Source organism: Oryza glaberrima, chromosome 12, assembly GCF_000147395.1.
Source record: "Oryza glaberrima chromosome 12, OglaRS2, whole genome shotgun sequence".
Taxonomy (NCBI): Eukaryota; Viridiplantae; Streptophyta; class Magnoliopsida; order Poales; family Poaceae; genus Oryza; species Oryza glaberrima.
Genome location: NC_068337.1, coordinates 9,796,382 through 9,805,001, shown reverse-complemented (window position 1 = coordinate 9,805,001; position 8,620 = coordinate 9,796,382). Strand labels below are relative to the sequence as shown.

General features: G+C 40.1%; 1 protein-coding gene across 1 annotated transcript; it reads right to left on the bottom strand.

Moving 5' to 3' along the window:
• Positions 1-857: 857 nt before the first annotated feature.
• LOC127757453 (uncharacterized) lies at positions 858-7,777 on the bottom strand. The gene is made up of 13 exons (XM_052282957.1): positions 7,172-7,777; positions 5,105-5,279; positions 4,820-4,903; positions 4,504-4,745; positions 4,191-4,428; positions 3,564-3,643; positions 3,405-3,489; positions 3,178-3,309; positions 2,986-3,099; positions 1,863-1,907; positions 1,532-1,616; positions 1,356-1,415; positions 858-1,280 (listed from the first exon to the last, which is right to left on the bottom strand). The coding sequence occupies exons 1-13, from the start codon at positions 7,393-7,395 to the stop codon at positions 1,141-1,143; spliced, it is 1,704 nt and encodes a 567-aa protein (XP_052138917.1). The 5' UTR covers positions 7,396-7,777; the 3' UTR covers positions 858-1,140.
• Positions 7,778-8,620: the final 843 nt, after the last annotated feature.

The window sequence follows — 8,620 nt, the reverse complement described above, 5'->3', positions numbered from 1 at the left end:
AAGCATCGCACGATTGGGAGTTGGGAGGGACCCTCAGCGACAAATACGGGAAGGGAACTCCAAAACATGCGGGACCATTGAGGATCAGTTAGATCTAATATTTCACCTAATAGCTCTCAAAAAATAGTTTTGGGATCTGTTGGATCCAATATTTCACTAATAGCCCTCAAAATCAGTTTTGGGATAATACAGTAGAACCGTTGGTGATGCTGCATCAGTTTTGGGGACAATATAGGAGGGACTGTTGGTGATGCATAGGTATAATATTCCCCCAAAAAAAAAAATTTGTTTTTGGGTTTCTGTTGGCGGCTGTTACCGTGGCAAAGGGTTAAAATCGGTAGCTAATACACGCGGCAGCCCGTTCCTCTTTTCTTGTTTTTCTGTTGGGCCGTCCTGTTAATCCGTAATTCTCTTTTTTTTTGGCCCTCTCCAAAAACCGTTACTGATAGGAAACCAGTACCATAAATCACTAAATCATTTACTACTATTTGTCAGACTGCTGATTTGATGAAGAAATTATTTTGAATAGGTTGTAAAGGAATTACTGTCTGTATTAGTATACTTTAATTATATAGAAAACTATGTTTTTCTCGCATAAAATAAAAGAAAACTATTTTTGAACAGGTAGTAAAGGATTTACTCCAGCTGTCCCGCATGATATCAGTATTGGTAGATTGGAAATTAACTGCACAGAAGGGGAAACAATTGTTTTATGATGCATCTTGATAGTACATGTTTTCTTTGTTTCTCAGAAATTTGCGTTGCAGCAAATGTGATGACAAGGTGGACATGCAGATTTCTGCCACCTCCCCACCCCCAAAAAAAAAGAACTAGCGGCATACGCATGACACGTTCCCTCCAAAGAATGAATCTCAACCCTGTATAGAATGACAGAATCCAGGAATTTACAGACCAGAAGAATACGGATACCCCTCCCCAATGTAAACCAAATTGCACGGCATTGTCGGTAAACAAATGCTAAAGGCTCCAATATAAGAAAATGGCTATTGGAACACCCCACCGCCTATCTAAAAGCAAATTTATAGGAGCTTTTCTATACATCCAAATTTGTCTTCTGAATAGCCGTTAAGTTCTGCGGATAGCATTATGTACCCTTTTTGCCACTTCAGATTACAACTGCTATCTATGCCGCGACTGTGAATCTTCTGAGGAGATACTAGAGTGAGGAGAAGGCTCAAGGCTCTCGGGCAACTGATCCAATTGTGATGGCGTTGAGTTCAAGGAACTGCTTTGAGGTTCCTCTTCAGTATCAGCAAATTCTGTAAAATGTCAGGGAAAGCAACGTAAATATTATGACAATATCCCATATCTGAGTCTGTGTTACAGCCTTTTACCATGCAATATTGATTTAAAGGTCCGCCTCGTTGGCTTGTTATTCTTTTTCTTTACTTGAGCTGCAGAGCCAAAAGATAAATGGTTACAAATAATGTGTAAAGCACAAAACTGTCCAAGACAATTTTTACAAGGTTTTGCAAGGAATAAATGCCAGTAGACTAGGAAAGGAACCAACCTATTCCTGGATGTTCAGGATCATCTGATAGTTCAAGGTTTTTGTAGGTAAAATTGAGAAAATTCGTGTCCTTGGAGGAAAGCATCTGCACAATAGAAACATTTAGTCAGGACCTAGAGTCAGAAAAAAAAAAAGGTCACAAGGTAATTAAAATATGACGAATCACACTTTTATTTCAAATGCAAACATTGTCCTACAGGAAGAGTAAGAGAAAATATCGCTAGCCTGAAGCGACCCTTAGTAATTTTGAAATAAAAATGTATCCTCCAATATATTGACAATACAAAAAACTAAAAGCAAATGGTCGCCTGATCTCTGCAAAAAAGTGCACCTTTCTCCAAGGACCTGCCTTTGATGAAGTTTGCATTGGAGCAATCTGCAAGACACCAAACACACAAAGGTCACTAGGTAAGCACTGATGAAATAAGTCAGGTTACAAGAGCCACAATATATTGGACTTGCCAATGTACAAATATCTGCCGCCTCAGTGTATATTTTCTTCACACAACACTAGATGCAATAAAGGGTGTGACATAGTCAAACAAACAAGGCCAAATGAACTAATGATAATATCCCAGAGTGTACTGAATGGCTAAAAAGCTCATTTCCCTCTTGTCAGATCCCTGATAACTTAGTAGCATTTACCAACTAAAATGGTGGCTGATGTGCTTTGGTTTCTCTCATCAACGATGGCTGCTGCTACATTAGGTTGGCCAGGTTGTGGTGTATAGCGGGGGCTAAATGCCTTGCTAACATTTGGCAGTACATGTTGTTTGTATAGGCCACCGGCCATGGCCCTTTCTATTTCTTTGGCAAGTCGTCATGTATTACACCTTGCCCTAATGGGCATGTTTGAGACTTCTAGATTCATTTTCTTCTTCTTAATATAACGATGCGTGGCTTCTGCTTTTGGAATATGTAATAATAAGATGGTGCTTCCCATTCTGGCCAGAGGGCTTTAGTGATATGAACACTATTTCTTTTGTTGGCTGCTGCATCAAGATATTATTTTTAATCATGCGATAGCGAGGTTATGAAAGCAAATGTGCTAGCTATCCTAGTACTGTCTTGTGTGACCATGCAAATAAAATCTAGCAGGGTAAGCAGAAACATTCAGGACTTCACACAATGTGAAACTTCTGCTATCAGTAAATTAATGCTCCCTCCAGTCATGAAACATGTCATTTTGGACATCAAATATGTCTTCAGAATTCAACTTTGACAACTATTTGCTTGCAAAATATTTGAAAAACTAAATAAAATAATAACAATAAAAATAATATAGTGCTTTTGGACAAATCTATGCATATATTTTCTAAACATACGGTCTAAATATTCTATAAGATATTGATGTTCAAAGTTTTTAAAGTTGACTTGAGACATGTACTCTAATATGTATAGAGAAAAAGTTGGAACCATTAACTGGCCAAAATAGCTTCGTAATGACACCTCACCTCCTCAAATTTCTCAAAATTTTGTGTGTCCAACTCGTCATTAACCTCAGGAATAAAAGCAGCCTCCATCTGATATAGCTTCTCCCACTCAAGACCTTTGAACCACGGGTGTGCCTGTAAGAACACATCATGCTATAAATTACCAAACTTACAAACATGAAGGATGTAACAGATCATGTGAACCACTTTCACCTTTATCTCATGTGCTCCTTTTGTTCCAAGCCTCAAATCCGCGTTACATAATAGTTTGCTAATAAGATCTTTAGCTTCTGGTGACAGTTTGGCCTCTTCAGGGAATTTTAGATGACTTCTCCAGTTCACTATCTGTAAAGTTGAACTCAAAAGTTAATAGAAAGAATTCACATACAAATCCACAAGTCTTTGAAGGGACATGGCTTAGCTATAGCATTTAAAGTTACCTTCCTACATGTGGACATTGGATCTTCCGAATAAAATGGTGGATAACCCACAAGCATCTCATACATAATGGCTCCAAGTGACCACCTATAAAGTACAAATATGAGAGAGATATAAAACATTAGGACATGAACTGCAAAAGTTCATTAAAGTGTACTAACAAGTCACACTCCATTCCATATCCTTTCTTCAATAGTACCTCCGGAGCAATGTAATCAGGTGTACCAACTGTTGAATAAGCCTGCAATTATCATGAAAGTAAATACATAAAAAACGCACTGCCAAGGCTCTTTGGCAAACAAATGATTACCATGCCATTTTTTCTACAATTTTCTATCGACATTTTGGATGTGTTCATTTTCATCTTATGCAGAATGCAGTGTAATCGTTTTCATCATGAACTAATGGGAACTGTTTGACTGTACAGTCAATCATCTCGTCATGCATTTGCTTTACATATAATAGCTAAAATTACATAAATATACTTGACTTCTTCTAGCAAACATGTGGAATACTTTCACATCAGGCATGCATGTTTAGGCCTAGATTGGATAGATTGAATTTAATCAATTCTGTTCAGATAGGTATAGAAACTGAACTTGTATCCCTACCACACTGAAGGGGTCTATCTTAAAGTCCTCTAATCCAAAAGGGCCCAAATGATTGTGATGCATACAGAATGTCCTCTGTACGTGTTTGGGCCTAGGATTTGCCCTGGCTAGGGAATGCATATAGAATTAAGCAATTAGACAAGAGGCAAAATGCTACTATAAAGCATTTTAACATACCAGCATCCGCCGATTCTTCTGCCAATGCAATAGCTGTTCCTGTTGTGTCCTCCTGGGAGCAGCAGAGCTACTTAATAGTTTATCACCATCCATTGACGGATTAATGTTTTTCCCCACTGCATAGTCAAACTCACTCAGATTTGGAAAGCTACTACTATCTAGAGGTTTGCATAAGCCAAAATCTGAAAGCTTCAGGTGCCCAGTTCGGTCTAACAGCAAATTGTCAGGCTTGATATCCCTGAAAATGTATAGCAAAGATGGAGTGGCAAATTTGCTACCGAATGCCATGCAATTTTTATTATCAATGAATTACCTATGAATATAATTGTGCTTGTGTATGGATTCAATTGCTAGAATTGTCTCCGCAACATAAAATCTAGATTCATCATCTGTAAGTGTATCCTTGCGCATTAGTAGAGTCATCATGTCACCACCAGGAAGGTATTCCATAACAAGGTATAGAAACTCTTCGTCTTGAAATGAGCAATAAAGCTTAACAATGTAGGCACTGTCAACCTCTGCAAGAAGATTCCTTTCAGCTCTCACATGCTCAACCTGAAAAGAACACATTAGAAAACCAAAAGTTTGCTGGACAAGCTGATTTAATTACTTAAACACACATGAATTACCTGGCCCCTTCGTAACATTTCAGACTTCTTAAGCTTTTTCATTGCATATACATTGGATGTAGCTTTCTCTCTACAGAGCCTCACCTGAAGAATAAAAATGTAAACTGGAGGCAAGCTGCAGGAGAAACAGAGAACATATATATTGCCTCTAAAAATAGATTTCTTTTCTCCATGTATAATAAAAGGTTTCTCAAGGTACTGCAGAAACTGATGTTTATTACGCATGACACAACAGTCAACTATATCTGCATCGAATATAGGGAGTAGAAACAGTGCCCTTCTTACCTCCCCAAATGCACCTCTGCCAATAATGGTAAGCAATTCAAAATCATCAACACCCATTTTGTGCCTCCTTGAGCGCATGATTTCTCTCTCCCTATTTTCGAAGTCCTTCAGAATATTGTTTTGCTCCTCTTCAGATACATCAGGATCTGCAAGCTTACTCTCCAGCATCCGACGCCTATAATATAATTTGGCATAATATCTTTACCACCAAATAAGAATGGGTGTTCGATGATATCTAAACTACGCCAGAAATGTATATCCAAAACTAATATATAGCATCTTACTGAAACATACAAAAAGATTGAAATTGGAGAGTTATCAAATATCAATCACAAAAAATGGCAATAAGAGAACTGTGAATAGCCTCTTATGATGCTGTAATGCAATAGTTAAGCGCTTTATGCTACATATTTTTATTTATGCATACCATCTTCCCTTAGAGAACACTTCCGAAAATGACAGAATCTTAATACAGTTCATTAATAAAATTCAAGGATTGCACATGCATTGTGTTTAACAATTTAAGGCAGAGAATAACACTGAATGCTTCCCAGTCAAGCCCCAAGAAGATTTATAGTAAGTTCAATCCAACATCTATATTTCATTATTCAGAAACCTAAGAAGATAGGTTGTATAGTCATGTGATAGTTCCATATGAAACGGTACACATCTATACTATCTATATAGTTGATGCCCACTAACTCATAAATCTCAACATGTAAGTGTGTCACATCATCACCCACTAGCAATTATTATCTAGAGTATTTTCAATCACATGCAAGTGTACCACATCATCATCCACTAGCAATTATTATCTAGAGTATTTTAAATATCATGCAAACATGACATATCATTAACAATTTTGTTGTATTTTTAGAACTCAATATACAAGCAATGTTAAATCATTATCTCCAGATCATTTTTCACATTATTTAAACATATACATCTATCATTTCTATAATGTATAACATGCATTCATCCACATATCCCACAGCAAAGCGCGGGGTATAAACTAGTTTAACAGAGTGCATCGCTACAAGCAGTCCAGAGATATAATATGGGTACTAAAAGCAATTTAAAGAAGCTGTTGGCTATATAGTTCAAGTTTACATTTCTAGTATTGAGCCTTACCCTTGTTCTTGCCAAAACTTTGGTACTTTTAGGTTTTATTAATAAGCATAGTTTCTTCCTACCCTATTTGGTTGGTGTATGCCACATTACAAAAGAAGGCTTGCAGTTTGTCAACCTTTGCAAATAGATGAGATACAAATAGTCCTACATATGCCGTTTTCTCAAAAGAGATAAAATAACAACAAAGAATGAAGACTAGCAGTTAAGTATATTAACAAAATGCAAGTCCAAGCTGTAAATTATTACAATTGAGATATCATTATGAAAGAACACTCAGGCGAAACTTCGTTGTGGAGCAGGTCAATCAGCAAAGCAGTAGCACATACATTTCCAGGCCACGGAAGTAAAAAAATTGGAGATAATGGACCCCTTTATTACCTCCTTCCAAGTTACTCCCTCCGTCTCAAAAGAAAAACCCAGCCTAGGATAGGATGTGATCTATCCTAGGACAACGAATCCGGACAAGCGCTTATCCAGATTCGTTGTCAATAGATTCTATCCTATCCTAGGTTGGGTTTTTTTTGAGTCGGAGGGAATATTCTAGTCCAAGTGGCACATCTCCTTACCTCATTTAACATCATGCCAAAAATAGAATCATTTTACCCTCCACAATCCTACATATTCCCATTACTGTATTGCCATCCACCCAATATACTCCTGGTTTATTTTAGCGTTATTAACACGTAACTAATGCGCCGTCATAAAATTGCAAGTATTCTACTATAGTGACCACCTAACAAGTAACTCGGAACCCAGATCATAATAATAATTGTTTAATAAAAGAGCACAGCAAATCGACCTTGAGGAGCTCCAGTTCGAAGATCACCCTACGAATTCCAACCCAGGAACAACGCGCACGCGCATTTCCGAACAATAGCAATCCCCGATCGATTAGCCGATCTATAACAGGCTGAGTGAGCGAGCGGGGGGACTGACCTCTCCTTGCGCTCCTCGAGCGACCTCATCTGGTCCTTGTAGTGGTTCTCGATGAACTGCTTGGCGGCCGCCACCTTGGTGGCGGTGGTGCTCGAGATCGCCTCCTCCCCATCCTCGGCCATCGCCGCCGCTCCGTCCTTCCTCGCGGCGGTGGGCGACGCCGGCTTGCCCCTGTCCTTGTCCCGCGGCTGAAGCTTCTGGAGCCAGCTACGGGCGGAGTCCATGGGGCGGGGTGGTGTGGATCGGATCAGGGGCGGGCCGCCATTGCAGCACCAGCTCGCTCCGCTCCAGTGTGCTCCGCGCCGCGCGGGATCTCCGGATCTGGGGGTGGTGGGGGTGGCAGGCAGCGCAGCCGTCGCGAGGTTAAGGTAGGCAAGGCTTCGACTCGAGAAGAGAAGCACGAGCTCCGCGCGATTCGAACGGATAATTTTTTTGGTCAAGTGGGCGCCCGCTTCGATTCCGATTCGATTCGATTCGATCAGGGAGGTGGTGGACTGGTGGTGGGGGGAGGAGGAGGAGGAGGAGGAGGCGGCGCGGCCAGCAACGACGCCCCGCCCCGCACTGGCGCGCTCGTGAGTCGGGACGCCGGCCGAGGAAGATTTGGCTAGCTTTTTCTCTTCTTTTTTTTTCATCTGTGTGTGACTCATCTTTTCACTTATGCTTCTGCTTATCAGCCAAAATTTGAATTTTCAACTTTAAATTTAAAACCGATTTTAAGTTTTTTCATCGAAATTTATCTTTCTGCCTTTACTTTTAGGTCGCTAAAAACATGTATATAAAAATTTTATTTATAAATTACTTCTCGTTTGCGAATATGTCATTTGGCTTATTCCACGAATAACCCAAACAATGGAGCTGTCTTAATTAGGTCTATACTTGTTTGTACTCTCAGCCTCTGATCTTTTGGAGGGATTCCCTCCCCTTCGCACGAAAAACAGAACGATAGATTAACACGTGACTAATTAATTATTAGCTAAAAAAACTTGAAAAATGGATTCATATGATTTTCTAAAGCAACTTTCATATATAAACTTTTTCCAAAACGCGTACCGTTTAGTAATTTAAGAAGCGTGTACGTGGAAAACGAGGGTGATGAGTTGAGAACTCAATGGTGCCACTAACATGTGTATTTTATATGTATTCGACAAAATAGCCCTCATTTCTACCTCACTCTTCCCTCATTCTCCCCTTTTCTCTTGGCTGCATGCTCCATCCGAATCTCACTACCGGCGGTGCCTACTCACTGCTCCCTGACTTTAACCCGTCCGCTCCGCTGTGGGAGCTCGGGACGTCGGGCAGCTCCACCTGGGGCTCCTCACGAAAGTTGTCCTCACTGTGTTGGGTGCCAAGGTGGCCATCGGTGGCGAGGTGGATCACCGGGCAACTGCTCGGAGGCGGTGAAGACACGTCAAGCAGCTGCGAGTGCGATGAGGGAGGCTGTTAGGGAGG